Source organism: Apus apus, chromosome Z (genome assembly GCF_020740795.1).
Source record: "Apus apus isolate bApuApu2 chromosome Z, bApuApu2.pri.cur, whole genome shotgun sequence".
Taxonomy (NCBI): Eukaryota; Metazoa; Chordata; class Aves; order Apodiformes; family Apodidae; genus Apus; species Apus apus.
The window spans coordinates 14,013,964-14,033,195 of record NC_067312.1 but is presented as its reverse complement, the minus strand read 5'-3'; the positions used below and the strand labels follow the sequence as shown (position 1 = coordinate 14,033,195).

The 19,232-nt window shown below is 42.8% G+C and overlaps 1 protein-coding gene across 2 annotated transcripts in view; it reads right to left on the bottom strand.

Annotated features, from left to right (window-relative positions):
• EGFLAM (EGF like, fibronectin type III and laminin G domains) overlaps positions 1–19,232 on the bottom strand; it is a 76,697-nt gene that overhangs the window by 20,014 nt on the left and 37,451 nt on the right. For both annotated transcript variants that reach the window (XM_051643270.1, XM_051643271.1), the window contains exons 8-14: positions 15,292–15,407; positions 14,717–15,053; positions 12,120–12,220; positions 10,779–10,879; positions 6,580–6,724; positions 4,095–4,284; positions 207–332 (exon numbers count right to left, since the gene is read on the bottom strand). In XM_051643270.1, coding sequence (XP_051499230.1) covers positions 207–332; positions 4,095–4,284; positions 6,580–6,724; positions 10,779–10,879; positions 12,120–12,220; positions 14,717–15,053; positions 15,292–15,407 — 1,116 coding nt within the window. The remainder of the gene's footprint in view (positions 1–206; positions 333–4,094; positions 4,285–6,579; positions 6,725–10,778; positions 10,880–12,119; positions 12,221–14,716; positions 15,054–15,291; positions 15,408–19,232) is intronic.

Below are 19,232 nucleotides of genomic sequence, written 5' to 3'. Positions count from 1 at the left end.
TTATAGTTAGTTGAAACAAATAAAAAGGTTTGAGAATCACTGGTTATGTAGGAGCTGGGAGTGAATGGAGGGGGATGATTCCACTGTGTGCTTTTAAAAAGATGAAGTAAGAAGTACTCTCTTCTGTCAGTGTAATAGTATAAGACCTCCTTGGATGTCACTATGTGGAAAACACACACATGAAAAGAAGCTCAGCATTCTCTCACCTTCCTCACAATGATGACCTTTAAATCCAAGAGGGCAAAGGCAAATGTATGAATCTGCTTTGCTTGCAGTACAGGTACCACTGTTGATGCAGGCAGCCTCGTCACAGATGCCACTGCTACACTCGCCTAAACACAGAGTTAAACATCGATATGTCAGACAAGCTTGTCAAAGAAAATTTATTTGGCTGTTGGTCATTGCTACTAATGAGTATGATCTGCATTTCTGCCTAGATTCTTTCTTAATTTGTCAAATGGTTTGCAATTTCGACAATGTAACTTGAATTTTAGCATTGAATTTTTTAGTACCAGACCAGGAAGAGACCTTAAAATTAACAAAAAGTATCCTTTATTAAAATATCACAACAGCTGTAGCTTTCAAGCAAATCCTTGGATCACTTCTCTTCTGTTCTTCTTCCTATCTCTATTTCTCATAAAATAGAAGTCTCAGATTGTTTAGAAGCACTGTGACTCATTTAATTACAATCAACTTAAGTGCTTCATTGTTCACTGTAATTTATGCCATGGTAAGCACAGAAGATGTTAACCATCAGCAACTAATCTTATTAACTAAGATGAGGTTGTCAGCCCTCTTGTCTGCACTAAAAGGGATCCATATCATCAGCATATGGGGTTTTTAAGAAACATTTCTACTATGCTGGCACACCAACTAAAATAACAGGGAAATTATTTCTGTTTGCTGGAATTAAGCTGAAACTTTTGTAGAACAATTAATTTACTAATTTACTTCTTAAAATGGGTATATGCAAGGTTTCTTTTGTTTACTTTCTCCTCTATTTTAGTTTCTGTTTAAATAATGCTCCCCTCACGGATAGTGATAAACTGACTTTATACATAAAGTATATGACATCTGTGGTAAAAAAAATGCAACCACATCATTTGAAGGGGCAAAGTGTTTGTGACAAACTAAGAATTCCACATTTATTTAGAGGCACAATGGAATATCACCTCTGAGATGACACAGATGTCATGAGGCAGCTCTGACAATAAACACTGAAGGACAGTTTTGTTAACGGAAATGACTGAGAGAAGTCTTGCAAAACTACTGTAAGAAGGGGATATGCCCTTTTTGTTCTAAGTACAGCACTCTGGTTGTAAAGACAGTTTCCAGACCAGGGCACTACAAATCAAAACCTGCTTGGATGCGTTCCTTTGTGGCCTGTCTTAGGTGATCCTGCTCTGGCAGGGATGTTGGACTCAATGATCTCCAGAGGTCCCTTCCAATCCCCAACATTCTATGATTCTATGAAATCTTCAATAAGGTGCTGGCATTAGCACAGCACCAGCTTTACAGATTGGCTTCCCATCCCACAGACAGGAAGAGAAGCACAGAGAAGTGTGCAGATGTAAATGGCTGATGATGTCCAAGGTGGAAAAAAAACTTTTCCTCATCAACTCAGGACAGAGGCAGTAATAACTCTCATGTCATCTGGTACAACTCCCTGCCAGACCTGACTAGTCTTGTCTTGTACTTCCACGAATCTCCTGCCAGGTCCATTTTCCATTGTAGAGAGCAAAGCAGTCATAACACATGGCTCCAGGGATAACCCAAGGAGCATAAGCAAAATAGAGAAGTCCCCTGCACAGAAACAGGGTCTCCTTCCTTGTGGAAGGGGATAATTACCCCTTCAAATGGCTCCTCCATGCCCAGCTATGGGAGCAGGGGTGCTTGCCATGGTCAGTGAGCCATACTTTCCCGTTCTGGCTCCATTCTAATGGCTATGGTGAACTGGAGCAGGAAAAGTATCTAGTCTCAGACTCTTCACATACTTATCAATTTTTGCAACAGAAATGAGTAGCACTAGCTCTGTTTTACACATCAGGAAACAGAGATAAGACGTGGGCAAACAAGGACCTAGATGCATTGAGTTTGAGACACAAACAGAAAACTAAGACAGAGCTCATCTTTGCTGCATCTTCTGCACTCTGAGTCAACGCTGGAAGTAAATTCAAACAGATCAAAGTTAAACGATGTCTCTGAGAAACAAAAAAGGACAAGGAAATAACAATAATAGGACAGGTGCCAGGCCCACTGGTTGAGGGACAGCTTGAACTGGGGAGTCATGATATTCAAGGACAGGCTGCTCTCACAATGTCTCAGTGACTTATCACAGCATTCAGACCAGCATCAGTGACTACACCGAAACGACAAACCACTGGTCTGATGGTTGTGTCTGCCATCAGATGAGGAAGGAGGGAAGCTGCTGTGGGAGTACAGGGCCCTGCCTTGCCTGCTCCGAACCATGAGCACTGCCTCCCACATCAGACCCTACATTCATGATCAGGCAGGACTTATGCCACAGCCAGCAGAGACGGAGCAGGAGCAGGATGGGCCACTCTCCTCCCTGCACTCAATTCTACAACCCATGTGCCACAGCACCATTGATTTATACACAGTGCCAGCAGAAAACAAAAGACAGACTGGCTAGCAAAAGCCATCCCTAAACCCTAGCAGAGTGGACTTGCAATTTATTTATTTTAAGATTAACTTACATGGCATACTGTTTGCGAGTCTCTCCTGGAACAGTTTCATATAAGAGTGTGCAGCCAGGTAATGACAGTAAGTCTCTATCCCTAGTTTCAAGTCACACATGGCAGAACCCAGCATTTATTTTCATTGATGTTGATTGTTAATCATACAGTAGTATGTGGAGCATTCATGGATGGCAATGAAGCTAGATGCAGCCCAAACATAGATTCGGGCTCAGAAAACTTCAGCAGGGCTTTAATCTATCTATCTAAATTCCATACATTCTCAGTCTATCGTGAAATTACACTCTGATTCAAAACTCTTATTCTTTTCAGCATCTGTTTCTTGGACCACTCTGTTCCCCCAGTACTCAGAAGTTTGGTCATGTTATCTAGAGAATACAGAGTGATTGTTAGGAAGTTTCTCATTAATCACTTCCTTCTTGGGATGCCAAATGTACAGCTGTAGAAGAGAAGAAAGCTGACTTTGTGGTTGAAGCATGGCACAGAGAGTTCAGCAACATAGGATTTATTTCCTGCCATTACCACTTATTTTTCTTACTTGGGTTTACTCTTATTCTTAAACTGTTTAGACTGGGAGGTCAATCCACCAGGAATGTTGTCCTGTCATCTTTTCAAGTGCCCATTATATGTATGAAATAGAGATTAATAAATAAGACAGGACTAGTTAATTAACTTCCCTACTTCTTAATCTTGTAATCTGTGAGGGGGAGATGATGTTGTAACACCACTTCATAAAGCTGTTGAAATAATTTATTAAATGGTATTTTAAAAACACATTGGAAATGAAAACATTGGATGGGCAACAGGAAAGCCTGTTTGACTCATCAGTAATTGGCTTTCATGGGAAGCAGCCATTGTAATGCCCACAGCACTGCTGTGGGTCTGAAAGTTCCCTGCACTGCTTTGGACAAGTGCAATGATCCCTATAGGCAAAATATTTTCTTATGTCCATTGTCTTTTAAACACACAGTGTGCATAGTACTGATTTCTGATCATATGATTGTGTCAGCCAGGAGCACAGAGAGGCATCCTGAGGGATGTCGGTAGAAATACTGGTGCAAACATTGTGGTATCAGCAACGCTTGAGTCTCCTGTTTGCTCATGAGAACTGGTTTTACTATTGTGCTGCATTACTGCATCCACAAGGGTTTTGGCATAGTATAGAGATGTTTACTTGTACAATGTGAAAAAAAAAACCCTCCCACTAGACCCAGGAAAAGCAACATGCAAAGGGACAAAGAAATACCATGCCAAAAATTGAGACCACACCTTCCATCTCTCAGACCTGAACCATCGCTCAGTTTTTTTTCAACAGGCAAAAAAAAAAAGTGACCGCTAGTTTATTGCTGATTAAAGACCCCATATAATTGCACTTACCAACATCAGCCCCACTGAGAGCTTTCCCTAATGGCCAGGGTCTCATGTCAATTATCTTTCCGTTGATGCTGAGTGACTGAACACAGCCCTGAAACCCACGGTTGGTGCCTGCAGCTCTGACCAGCCAATACACGCTGGGGGCACCGCCAACGTAGAAGGGAGTCCGGAAAGTAATTTTGCTGTATTGACCCTGAAGGGAAAACAGGATGTCATGATGTAGAACAGATATAACATAGGATAACTAATTAACCCACACTGTGTATAATCAATTTTTTTTCTCCACAAGAATTATGTCAGGGGATAGGCATGGTCCTTATTGGTAATTCCTTTCCATTAGTCATTCCTCTACTCACTCATTCCTCTGTCACTTTAAATGCTACTTTTTGCATCTGCATCCATCATGATAACATGGACAACTTAATAAAAAATAAAAAGTTTTAAAAATCACTGTGTTCTGGGGAGGGATTGTAATCTGTCTTTTGCCACAGTTTCTTCCTTTACTTTTGCCAAAATAATTTGTCTTCTAAATTCTAAGCCCTGTGGGACAGAGGACAATGGAATATTGCCTTTTGGACAGAACCCAGCAAGTGCTTAGTCTTGAATAATAAATGACAAAATAAAATTATGAAAAATAACAGTAAAACCCATGACAAAGCATAAACTGATGCAACTATGACTTCAGTGGGGTTCTGCTCACTTTGCCAGCACTAAATTTACTCCCCATCTTTTCTTTTTTTTTCACCTTACCCTGCCTATAGAAACATGCATGTGCAAGTTTACTAACACTGCTATAGTGTGCATGGGAAGAAACAAACAAACAAACAAATGCCAGTGTTTACCGATGTGTCCTTCTGCCAGCAATGAACTTTAGCCTAAAAGCTCTCCGGATTTTTCTTCTCTGCCCTGCCTCCCTGATATTTATAACAATAAACTATATCCCTACAGCCTGTATTTTTCCAGGCTGGGTAAGCCAAGGCTATTGAGTGCAGAAGTTCACTGCAGAAACACATAAAATGGATCTCAGTTTCAGCAGAGAAAAATAATTCAGGTGGAGCCTGTGGCTAATGAGTACAGATGGTTCATTGTGGTTTTATGCCAGGGCTGTGGGCATACAGCTTTCCAGCTTCTCTCCAAGCACTTGCCATCTTCCATCACTTTTGATGCTCTTCCTCTGCTTGGTCTGTCAAGCTCCACTTCTCTTGTGTGGACACCTTGAGACTGTTCAAGTCAAAATTAACCAGGTCAGAAAAGACTACCATGCTGCTGAGACTAACCCAGGATATTGTAATAAGTAATAGCTGAGAAGGAGTCACTGGATCAGCAATACTACAAGAGCAGCAAGTCCTGGTGGAGAGCAGCACCTGCAGCGATTGGCTTTTTGTTCTGGTACAGCTGCAGCTAGAAAAATGTATGTCCACTATCAAAGTCTTCTTGTAATAGACTCTATGGACCATAACCCTCCTACTAGCCCTTTGTTGCACCTTTACTTCTTCAACTTTATCTTTCTTGGCTATAGGTGATCATTGCGATGCTTAGTAGCCAGATACAGCCTTACCAAAGTGCTGCACAATAGCATTAGTCTTTATTGGACATATTTCTCCTGATTCACATTTGTCCCTTGCGGGGCCTCACAGCTCTGGTAACACATAGTGACACACAATAGACACTGAAATTCTTCTCTCTGTTATTTTCAGCTGATAATAACATGAAGTGCAGCATTTTTGCCCTTCAGTGCCTGCACTTGGAAGTGTAAAGTAGTAAGATGTCTGAAGCCGTTTTTTTTTCGGGGCTAGGGATGGCATGCCAATAGTGGCTATCAAAAGGAAGAGGAAAGACATTTGAAACAATTTGCAACTGTCTTTTTTCAGTACCTGAATTTCATTTCTGTTTCCTGGTCTGGCAACAGCTAAGCAATTCTAAACATCTTCCTCTATTATATTTTATTCTGGTGACCTCATCTGAAATTGTTGATGTAAGTCAGGGCAGAATGCCTATCTATCTCCATTACTGAGCTTAAATCTATGTCATGGTATATGTGCAACTACATTTCTGTATACAAACCTTGTGTGGCTACACGTGTATCATGTATGAATATATACACTTAAACACATATGCATCTAATTCTTCTGGTTGAGAAAGCAGAGCAGCTCTCTGAGGCTTGAAAAAGAAAACAATCAGGAAGAGCAGCTGTAAAACCTGGCCAACTTTTAACAGCATGCTGCCTCTGAGAATAGCAAAGTGTAGCAGCAGGGCAGCAGATCAAGCATGGAGGATGACAGGGAAATTGTGAGGATAGTCAGCACTAGGACATTTATCCATGTGATTTCTAGACTAAGTATGTGGGACAGGAATCTATACACTGATCCTGGTTTACTAAATGCCTCGATGTTGACAAATAAAAATGTGCCTTTTAAATCTGATCAGACTTGGGTCATCATAATCTTCAGAGAGCCCAAGGTTGAGCTGCAAGTGCAGGACTACCTACCTGAGATCTTCCTGTCACTGGAGGATCACTGTCCATCCCCAGCCAGCCATTCACCCCGTCTCTGAACAACGTGATGGTGTGCCAGTTCCCCAACTTGATTTTGTTTTCACTTGTTATGACTGCAACTCCAGTGCCACAGTTGAACCTTGGAGAATGGGACAGAGAGGGCAAGGTGACAATCTTACATTAATCAAGTAACAGAAACCCAGTTTTAGACTCCAGATATTCCCTTCTCTCCTGGGAACCTCTCTGTTTCACATCACGTATTAGCAGACCACAGGAAAATTAGACAGCAGGTCTATATATGATCTGTTCTAAATTTCAAACTTCATTATCCGTCTTTCTTGCCTGGAGAAGATTTTGAATCCTCTGGCTGTACCAACTGCACCACAAAGCTTCTCAGCAGCTGAAATTGTTTCAAGATGGAGGGTATTACAATCTTAGCTCCTGCTATCACAGTAATTTCTCTTGGGAATTTTTCCAGCTCCCTCATAAAAGGCAGTGCTACCCTAAGGATGGCATACATGGCACCAGGCTTGCTGGTGTTGGACTGGATTAACCTTTCTCAAAGTGGGAGAGGGTCTTTTCTCAGGAGCTTGTGGGGCTCACTGACTGAGCTTTAAACTAGATTTGAAGGTGGGGGGATCATATCAGGCTTCTCTGTGACAAACTGTGGGATGACATGTCAAGGTTAAAGAGATGGGGTGCTAGTGATGGCCCTTAGCCTGTTGCTCAGGTACGTGCTGGATACACTGCAGCACACATGAAGTCTTTTGGAGGTGATCCAGGGGCTCCTGAGGTACTAGGAGACAACAGGGAGGCATCAGAGAAACACCCGGAAGGACTGCCAGCCACTCCAGTCAGCAAGTCAGCTTCTTTGGGGGCCCAACTTAAACGCCTGTATGCAAACACACGCAGCATGGGGAATAAACAAGAGGAGTTAGAGACGTGCATGTGCTTGCAGGGCTGTGATCTTGTTGCCATCACAGAGACATGGTGAGATAACTCCTATGACTAGAGCAGACTCTTAAGGAAGGACAGGTAAGATGAGAAGGTGATGTTGCCCTCTACATCAATGACCAGCTCCATCTGGGGATGGACGAGGACCTGACTGAGAGCTTATGGGTCAGGGTTAAATGGAGGGTAGGGACAGGACACATTTTTGTGGGGGTCTGCTACAGGTCACCCAACCAGGAAGACTGACTAGATGAGGGCCTTTAGAAACAGGGAAGAATAGCCTCATGTTCACAAACCCTGGTCCTTATGGGGAACTCGGACCACTCTGATATAAAATCTTTCTGGTTGGAAAAGACCTTTAAGATCATCAAGTTCAACCATTAACCTAGCACACTGTCAAGCCCACCACTAAATCATGTCCGTAAGCAGAACACCTACACATCTTCCCCACAGGGATGGTGAATCCACCACTGCCCTTGGCAGCCTGTTGTAATGTTTGACAACCCTTTCAGTGAAGAAATATTTCCTAATATCCAATCCAAACTTTCCCCGGTGCAACTTGATGCTGTTTCCTCTTGTCCTGTCACTTTTTACTTGGGAGAAGAGACCAACATCCGCCTCACTACAACCTCCTTTCAGTTAGTTGTAGAGACTGATAAGGTCTCACCTCAGCCCCCTTTTCTTCAGGCTAAACAACTCAGTTTCCAGAAGACCCAATGAGGAGAGGTGCTATGCTGTACCTTGGTCTCACCAACAAGGTAGGGCAGGTGGACAAGGTAAAGCTGAAGGGCAGCCTTGGTTTCAGTGACCATGAGATGGCGAAGTTCAAGACCCTTAGCGTAGCATGGAGAGTACAGAACAAACATACTACCTGGGACTTCAGGAGAGCAAACTTTGGCCCCTTCACAAACCTGCTTGGTAGAGTACCATGGGATAAAGCCCTGCAGGGGAGAGCAGTCCAAGAAACTGCTCATTATTCCAGGATCATCTCCTCCAAGCTCAGGAGCAATGAATCCCAACAAAGAGGATGTCTGGCAAAAACACCAGGAGGCCTGCATGGATGAACAAGAAGCTCCTGGACAAACTCAAAACCAAAAAGGAAGCCTACAGGGATTGGAAGCAAGGATAGGCAGCAAGGAAGGAATAAAGAGAAAGTGGCCAAGCAGGCAGGGACCAGGTTAGGAAAGTTAAAGCCCAGACAGAAGTAAATGTGGACAGGAATATCAAGGGCAACAATAAAAGCTTCTATAGGTGTGATGGTAATTAAAAAAAAGACTAGAAGGACTCAAGAAGGAAATGGGAGACCTGGTTACTTGTGATATGGAGAAGGTCGAGGGAGTAAATTATTTTTCTGCCTCAGTCTTCAGCTGCATGTGTTCAAACCACATTGCACAAGTCACAGAAGGCAAAGGCAGGAACTTGGAGAATGAAGAACCACCCATGGTAGGAGCAGATCAGGATCAAGACCATCTAAGGAAACCTGAAATTGCACAAGTCCATAGGACCTGATGAGATGCATCAGTGGGTCCTGAGTGAACTAGAAAAAAGCTTGGACACAAGTGACAAGTGGGGTTACTCAGTGGTCGGTATGGGAACTGGTGCTGTCTAACATCTCTGTCGGTGACATGGGCAGTGGGGTTGAGCACACACTCAGCAAGTTTGCTGATGACACCAAGCTGTGTGGTGTGGCTGACACTCTGGAGGGAACAGAGGTCATCCAGAAGAACCTTGACAGGCTTGAGAGGTTGACCCGTGCACTGTGCAAACTGCATGAAGTTCAGCAAGGCCAAGTGCAAGGTTCTGCACCTATTTTGGGGCAATCCCAAGCACAAATACAGGTTAGGCAGAGAATGGATTGAGAGCAGCCCTGAGGAGAAGGACTTAGAGGTGATGGTTGATGAGAAGCTCAACGTGAGCTGGCAATGTGCACTTGCAGCCCAGAAAGCCACTGTGTCCTGGGCTGCATCAAATGAAGCATGGCCAGCAGGTCAAGGGAGGTGATTCTCCCTCTCTACTCTCCTCCTGTGAGACTCCAACCTGGAGTGTCCAGTTCCAGAGCCTCCAACACAAGAAGGACATGGCGCTTTGAAGCGAGTCCAGAGAAGGGCCATAAGGATGATAAGAGGGCTGAAAATCTCTTCCTATGAAGACACGTTGAGAGAGTTGGGGTTGTTCAGCTTGGAGAAGAGAAGACTCCAGGACGACCTTGTAGCAGCCTTCCAGCACTTGAAGGGGCTACAGGAAAGCTGGGGAAGGAATTTTTTTCAAGGGCATGGACTGATAGGATGAGTGATAAGAGTTTTGAACTGAAAGACAGTAGATTTAGGTTAGATATTAGGAAGAAACTCCTTTGTGTGAGGAAGGTGAGATCCTGGAACTAGATTGCCCATGGAAGTTGCAGATGCCTCATCCCTGGAAGTGTTCAAGGCCAGGCTGGATGGTGCTTTATCCAACCTGGTTTATTGGAAGGTGTCTGTGCCCATGTCAGGGAGGTTGGAACTAGATGATCTTCAAGGTCCTTTCCAGCCCAAAGCATTCTATAATTCTATGATAAGTCTGTCGTTCTATGATTGACAGGAGAGTCTCTGTGGAGCTGAATGTGTTGTTTTCTCTGCTCTACAGTGCAGGTGAAGAGAAACACAAATAAGCTGCATCACTCATTTTGTTATTCCCCACTTTCAAATGATTCACTCTGATAGTACGAAGATCCTTGAAATAATCCTTCACATGATTCCTATCTATGATACTACAAGTAACACCCCCCATCTTCACTTAAAAATCCTGCAATTTCATCTAAACAAGGGATATGAAATTCAGTTCTGGCCCCCTTGCCAGCACTAAATCCTTTATTTTGCTACATTATCTGCAAGACCTTTTGCTGTGAAGCAAAAAAATTGATTATGCACAGCTCGATATAGCATAAACTTAGGAAAGGCAGTGCCTCAATAGCTTTTCTGATAATACAGCAATGAGTCCCGGACTAATGCCTAGCAGAAACTTATTTTTTTTTCCTTTACACCAAGGTCTAAGTAAAAAGAGGTCAACAGGGCAGAAGTCCACACACTAAAGAAGAATGAGAGAAAAAAATATTGAAAAAAATGTTTTATGAAGTAATACTGTACATTTCGTGCACTGAGTAGGGCAGAAGTCAGAGGCACAACACATATTCATCACATATAGCAAGTCCCAGAAGGCAGCAATGGCTCCTTCTCTTTACATCAGATTTGGGGTGGAGGTTTTACCTGAACTGGATGCTACGGCGAATGATTGCTAGTGACATAAAATCACCACGGCCATGTTCATTTTCTCCACAGTATAGCAGCAAACCATCTTCTGATTCAGCCTGCAACCACAGTATCAACATGAAAAATCAAAGTCTGAGCCTCATAGTGATAGAAAAATGAAAGCAGCACCAAAGCACTTTTTTTCCGGGGTGTGGGGAAGGGGGTGGAAAAAGCCAGAATTTTTCAGGTGGAGTTTTTAACTTGCAAACTGGTTGATCAATTTTGAATCCTGTGTTTGAAGAACCTAGAAAAACATTGCCTTAATGCTTAAATGGTGTAAGAACTTCTCTTCTACTTGCAGCATGATGCTATTGGACATAAAAGGCCTGAAAGTATTAAAGACAGTCAAACACGTCCCATGTGAGATCTCTGAGTACAAAATCTAGCAAGGATGTCCTGGAAAGTATGTTAAGCATAGGCACAAAGACTCACTGCACATGAATACACACACCCTGCTTCACATCTTCTGGGAGCCTGACGCTTCTCAAGCCAAACAACCTGTGCAGGCAGGATTTCTCCATATGTGCATGGCAGCTGACACAGTGGCTTTTTGCTGCCATCCTGCATTTTAAGCTGACACATTGTCAGAGGAGTGTCAGATCACCACGTGAGGCAATAGACTGCTGCTGCCCTAGTGACAGTCTCATACCCAGGCTGTGAGGCTGTCGAGTCTGACGTGGGAGCAGGGCTGTATCCACGAGCTCAGCCATCCTCCCTACAGGCAGCCCTGCCAGCATTAACACAAGGCACTGTGGGTTTTACACTATAGAGCTGTAGTGTAAGTAGTCCGGTATCTCGCATGGTAGTAGTAGCTGGTGTCCCAAACTTCAGAGGTGGAAAATAATGCCTGCTTCAGGCCTGCAGGGTAGGAAAAGAACTCTGGGTATAGGGCATTATTTTGCTCAGTACAAGAAATTCACACTTTCTTATATGCAAAGGTACTGCATACCACTTCCAAACTGCAATTCATAAAATTTTCAGTGTTATTTAGTCTGTAGCTCACTCATATGGCTATAACCTTGCCAATGTACACTGCCACTGCACTGCAATGCCAGTATTACTAGTCCCAGAGATTCTATCATGCACTGCCTATCAATAATGGATCAAAACATTTTGTATCAGTTTACCAACTTAATTAGCATCCATTGAAGGTGAAGTCTGATCTTTACAGATTAAGACTATGCATAGGTTCATCACAATTGCATTATAAGTTATACTGAAGCTAAGTTATTTTTCCATTGCTCGTATAATCAGAATAAGTGAATTAGAGTTACAGCTCTTGGAATTGCTTAAACTTACCCTGAACTCAAGGGTAATTTGAAATGTCTGATAGGAGTTTTTCAGTGGTTCAAAGGTGATGTATGAGTAGCCAGAGAACTGAGGATACTGAATAATAATATCTAAAAGCAAAGACAGAAGCATGTTATTTAGCAGTGTTCTCCCATATAAAAATCAATACAAACATTTAGCACTAGATAACACCATGTGAAAATGCAAGGCAGAGTTCCTCTAGAGACAGCCATTAGTCAGCAGCAGTCAACAATCGGTCAACCTATTGCCTTGTCCTCCCACCACCTTTCACAATTCTTTTATTCCCAAGGACCTGATGAACTTGGAAAGAAGCAAGAACTGAAGGCCAAATACTGCTCAACATTTTAATCGCTGGCTTCAGTGGAACTTTCTCCAGACTTTCATCCTTGTTACAGAAGGCAGAACACATCTACTTTGTATTTATTCCCTTTTAAGAATTCTTTTAACACAGAGACAAAAAAGTATTTTTCTGTTTTGCAGGATTGTAAAAACATATGCAGGAAATGTGGCCAGACTCCACACAGCATTAGTCACTGCTGCTCAATAGCTGTTGTGTCCAGCATCCACAGAAGCCTTGGATGGCTCATAAGAGCCCAGCATCTTCCAGTACTTCCCCCAAAACAGTTCAGGGCAGAAGGTAAAGAGAGTGATGAGGAGAAGAGAGTCGCTGCAGGCATTTCTCTGTCTCTGGCTGCAATAGTGGCCCTTCATATTGCTCATATCAGATAGCGTTATCAATCCTCACCCTTTGCTGTCTCATGCTGGGGACTGTCCCAGCTTCAGCACAGGAAAAGGAAATCAGAGAGATGTCTTACTGCTACCTTTGTGGCTCATCTTCCCAGGATGCACTGAGGATAGACACAGTTTCAGGCCTGAATTCTTAATTTTGCTTGGATCTAAGCCTAATGAGGAAGGAAGAATGAGGAATCCCATTCCTCTTGCTATTTGAATACAGAGTGGGTTTTTCTTGCACATTTGGATTGGGATACAGCTGTCTCAGCTTTTTGTTTGCAAGGCACACATTTTAGACTGAGGTGAACAGAACTGGTGCTGCAAACCTGACTGCAACTGCAGTAGATAGCAATTAACTCATGCCCTGATCACTAGCAGAAATGACTGGACCATGTAGCTGCTGATTGTAAAGAAAAGTCTGTTTCCATTCAGATTATGTACTACTAAACAGTATTGGCTGCTGTGGAGAAATTCAGTACAAGGGAATATAGGTTCATGATGCTACTGCTTACCAAGGAATAACACACTCCCTTGTGAAAAATAGTGGGTTTGGACTGACATTAACAAACCAACATTCTCCAAGTTGTATAGAGTTATGTCAGTTCAAATAAATCTTCAAGTCTTCATACTTGATCAAAGCCAAAAAACACATCTGCAGCTGTTCCATGTGACTGAGTCACAACGGATTGTTCTCAGAATGAACTCTCTTTACTCCAGCATTGGGAGGAGAAGATCAAACACCCTCTATGTCTTCATCCCTGATGCATCACTTATGTCTAACATGAGCCTGCAGAAGAAATGTGTGCCTGATGCTCTGCTTTGTGGCAGGGCCTTGATAGATCAGAGCAGCATGCAGAGGGATGTATCAGCTCTTTCTTAGATGGTGGGAAAGCACCACTACAAGCAATGTGACATTTGCTTTGCACAAGCTCTGGCATTCATCTGACACCTTGTTCTCGAAACAAGAAGAAAAATAACTCGGGGGGGGGGGGGGGGAAGTGACCTGCTTATAACCCGGAAGCTAGACTGGATGACCAGGTGATCAGCTCAACATCAGACCCAGCAAAAGGGCAAGGTTAGGTCTGCAGAGGGAGTGGACAGGAAGGTGACAAGGGAAGGAGAAGCAGGACAGTTTACTTCAGCTCATCAAACTGTTGCCCTGGCTCAGCTGCCCTGCAGAGCAGTGAGAGGACAAGTGGCAAGTCCTGACTGGGACAACCATGCTTCCTCACATTGACCCAGGCTTCAGGTCATGCTTTCTGAACTGAAGGGGTGGGTTTGTCCCTTCCTTTTCCCAGGCTGCCTGACACAAGTTCTGGGGCTACTACTCCAGCACTTCTGCCCTGCAGACCATGGGGAAAGCCTCCACTGGAGATGGTTTTACAATGGGGAGCTCTCTCACATCCCTGCTGCAGGATCAACATAATCTGATGGACCATGCTGGAAATGTAGGTGGTTAAGGGCTTCAGCTGCAGGCAAAAGGCAAGGGTGAAAGGGGAGCTAAACGTCCCTCCTGGAAGCTGTATATGCCGTGGCTGGACCCTGTCAGAACTGGGTGCCTACCAACATACCTGGTTCCATCATCCCTCCTAAGTAGGGAGGGGAAGGAGGATCAGTCTCCCCTTCACATGGTGTTTACATTCAGCTTTATTAAAGAATAAACTCTTCACATCTAATTGAGGAAAAAGAAGTGAAGGGGCTTTTGTCTGTACTATGATGCAGAAGCTGCTCCTGTCCTTAGGGATCCATTAAGCCTAGCTGGCTATTCCCAGCGCAGGCTTGACTTCATTCACCATGAAGCTGCTGCTTGCCCCAGACAAAAAGAAGCCAGCAGCAGGCATGCAGAAACCTACCTTCAGCACACATCTCTCCTCCTTTTCCCAAGTTGCAGTGGCAGCGTGAGCCACCCCGGTCATAGTCATTGACACAGAAGCTGTCTGCAGAACAGATGGCCTCATCACAGGAGAGATCAAAGAGGCGCGTTACAGAAGACATGCTGCTCTTCCTTGCTGCCCGAGCTGTAGTTGCCCTCACTGTGGTTGAAGGCTGTGTGGTGGTGGGACTAGAAGTACTAGGTTCAGAGGTGGTCACAAGAACCCGTGACAGGAGCCTGGAACTAGACTCTGGTGTGACCTTAGTTTCTACCAGAAATTTTCTGTTGCCTCCTTTGATAGCAGGAAGAGGTCTGAGCTGAAAGGAAATAAACACAAATTCAGTAAAACTTAAAATGCTGCATGGAAATTCAAATAATACCTTCCACAATACAGATCTGAGGTAACAAATTCATCCTCACTGAAGAAAAAGAAACAACAACATTACTGTATCCGAGCACATAATACCAGATATTAAACTCCCCTACAAGATCAGAGACTTAAGTATTGAGACTATAAAGAAAACAGAAATGTCAAAGTGAAATAGTGGTATTTACCTCTTCTATGTAAATGTCATAGTCTGAGTCATCAATATCAAATCCGTCATCATCACGAGTCACTGTGTCTGTGATATAGCGGTGCCCATAGCTTCCACTTCCTAACTCCTCAGAGCCTAAAAAAAACACAACTGGCATATTCAGTTTTTGTATTTTTTACCTCTTTACACACAGCAACTCAGATCTTACTACCCCCTGATTCACAACGTCTGAGGTGGTGTTAATGTTCATCCTGTACAGACAATCCAAGTGTCAACCTGAAGATGGGAGACACTGTTCAAATGATACACATGCAACTTAAAGTTAAGACTCTTTTTTCGTCACTTACTGTGATTCCCAAACAAAGCAGGTAAAGCTCAATCTTCCCACTGCAAACTGACTTTTATCCCTCACTCATCCAGGAGAATGGCTGTGAACTGCTGTACTGTGGACAACATTGTAATAACTGTACTGCTTTTAGATCAAACTTTTCTCTTTTTCAAATACACAGTCCCATATCTCTCTTACTGGTGATCAAATAAATGAAACAGCAAAAGAGAAGCATTTCAGTAGGACTTTTCTGGCACAGTCTGCTTAGGGCTTTATCTGCCTTCACTGGCTCTAAACAATTCTGAAATTAGCACCCTAAGTGTATTTTTATGCTATATTTTAAAACTCAGTTTAGCACCTCAAAAAAAGAGTATCATGTGTTATTCACATCCACAATCTGATTCTGCTTCTCCTCTCCCTGGAGCACTGAACTGTGCTGTGAATTAATCCATGCTGGAAGTGGGCCGTCTAAACAGCAACAGGGTCCTTGTAGGAAAAATCTCTGCTTTTCACAGGGGAGGGGAGGGGAGGGGAGGAGAGGAGAGGAGAGGAGAGGAGAGGAGAGGAGAGGAGAGGAGAAACAGTTCAGTTGGAGGGGACCTACAACCATCATCTAGTCCAACTGCAAGGTGACCTCTTCCATTCATTAGTGTATCAGAATTGCTTTCTTTGGCAACAGTGATTTCATAAGACATGCATTTCTACAAAAGAAGGTCAGTGTGCAAAACCTCTAACACAAACCTTCTAAATGTGACTTGCAGTTTAACAGAAATTATATGAACAAAGCAGAACCCAGCACTAACTCATCTCCCAACAGATGCAGCAATTGTCTGCTCATATCAATATTTTTCTTTTAAGTCAGGTCTGTAGTATAATAATTGCCTTTAAACTGTGTGTCTGAAGTGATTTTGGAACTAATTCAGTTCTTCTAACATATGAAACTGTAATTTACCTAGGAGTAACAGAAGCCATAAAGCTAAGCTGGGAAAAGGAAAAGAAAACATCAAAAACATGAGCCAGTAAAAACAATCTCATCTGTATTCAAACAAGCTGTGATACATAAACTCCATTTCCTAATTTAGAGGTCACAAGCTACAAAATAAACAGCCATTGTAGTCCAAATTCTGCCAGATTTTTTCTCTTTTTAAGCAAACTTTCTATGGAATTAATGGTATTTAGGTTCAATAAAGATGGCAGGAACAAAGTAATACAAAGAATGAAGTATCTTCATATTCACACGTAGGAAAACGTTAGGTCTCAAATTCACATGCAACTATGCACACTTGCTTACATGTGACATGATTTTAATGTGATTCCAGTTTTACAGAAGTGTGACTCTCCTGATTTGAGTGGAGTTATCACTAAACTACATCAATACCCTCCAGCATGAAATAAGACCTGGTAACCTGGGGGAGGAAGACAGTTTCCCAAGTAGAAAGGGTGTCTTTTTTATCTGGCAGACAAAAACGTTCCCATGCTTTTCCAACAGAAGACCTTGGGAGACAAAATTTACCCACTACTTCAAACCAGCCAAAGATTCCCTTCATCTTATTGAACTAGCACAACATTTAGAGCCCGGAGAGAGCAAAGACTTTACAGCTTATTATGGTTGGCAGATAAGACCGTTTTGAGGCTTTTCTTCAGGACCAGGCAAAGTATTTATTCGGAAGGTGTCCTAATATCCAAAGGTCTCTAATATAGTCCAAAAATCTCTGCTTTTTCTCCCCCTGGCTCCATCTGAGTTTCAGCCAGCACATACTACAGCTCCACCTGCTGACCTGTGAGCAGTTTCAGTAATGCACAACACACGTAGGAGCAATGAAGCATGAAGTTGTACTTTCTTCTACCTATGCCTGAATTTATACAGGCGAGTACACACACAAAGGATGAGACTATCTAACACTGGCTTCTCAGTTGCCTTGCTCTGCCCTATACTTGGTGTTTGCTCACTGAATGTGACTTGACACCCACGTGTGATGTGATGCAACAAAACTGCAAAGTAACAGCAGAGAAGCTAACATGACTTTTTGTAGAGAAAACCCATGTAAGCCCATCTCTTAAGAGTCCTATGCAGCTTTGGTGGAGAGCTCATCTCATAATGGGTGGCAAATCAGGGACAATTAAGCACAGTGGTACTCCGCAAATACTTAAAAAAATTACTACAGAGATTACAAGCATGCTGTATTTCATTAAATCAGTGTTTTGGTGTACAAGGAGATGAATGAAGCCTGCTTAAGACTTTTCCAGGTCCTTTAATCCTGTTTTATAACTAATTGTAAAACCTGTGGGGGGTCATGAACTTTAGCAGCTTCTTTGCAAATAATCAGGAACTAAGTTATATCAAAGAAATCTTTTTCGAAACAAACAGAAAGCCACACAAACTTTTGTTTTGCCAATTAGGTGGCCACCAGCATAGTGATCAGGAGACACAGGAGAGCGTAGGAGGTTGGCTAAGAGGCACTGCAACATGGGAAAACTGAGTGAAGTCTTGACAGACTAATCACCTTCATGCAGAACCCCTCGCAGGTCTAAATCCAAAATATATCAGGGGCATTTTAATCTCAGTTTTATTCTTTTCAATGACTCACAGTGAGGCACTAAATATCTCTTGATCTGTCTCTTGCTTTTTGTCCCTGTCTGCATAAATATGAGTGCTGCTTTTGTAAAGCCTTTGCGGACCTGTGGGAAACAGTTCTGTGGAAATCCTTATCCATTTGCTATCTCCGAGACACATCACCATCATTTACATAGAGGTTTCGGCCCAAGGGACAGTCCTTTTCGTATGCCTGGGCCTCAGCTGACACTTTCAAGCACTGTGCAGAATATTTAAGCACCTGTGTCAATGCCTCTCTCGGTATGAGCTTGGCTGTGACAGCAAGGACCAGAGGAAGGGATGTACCCAGATTAGGCAGCCACTTCTGTTACACTTGCTGTGGAGACAAGCAGGAGGGTATTTTTAACAGAAAACACTTCCTCTGTTGGTCTGGCAAAGCCCTAGGCTGGTGACCTTCCAGGCACAGTGCAAACCCCATCTGTTTCCCCAAGCAATGAAGGGTATTTAAGTGATGCAGGTGATGACACTTTGTTTGTTTGATTCTTTGGGATAGTTTATTTTTCTGTTACTAAACTTAATATATGGAATCTTCTTCTCAAGTAAGTTGTCCATGACGCACTGAAAGATTTGATACAGCAAAACCACAACAAACATGTAAGTGAAATACCTGCAACCTGCAGCTGTAATTAAGCAAGGCAACAAAAATTGATTTATTACATAATTTCCTTCTAGGAAAAAAAAATAAATAAAAAAGCACAAAAAAACCCCAAATCATAAATATATGAGAACCCTTGGGGAAATCTGCCATCTCTTTCCTCCCTGAAAATGGAGCAATGTATCATAAACCAAGCATACATTTTTTACTAGGAAAGGGGATAATTGCTTATAATCAAGTCCAAATGTTCTGCTTGCACAGACCATGGGAGGTCTGTCACACTAGGTGATACTATTAGCAACCCTGCAGAGGAACATTTTAGCAAAGGCAATGGTTTCCTCTCCTGACCCAAAACAATGCAGTCAAGAGTACTGCAAAGCCAGACACTTTTTAAAACCAAAATGAGAGAATTACATACAAGAA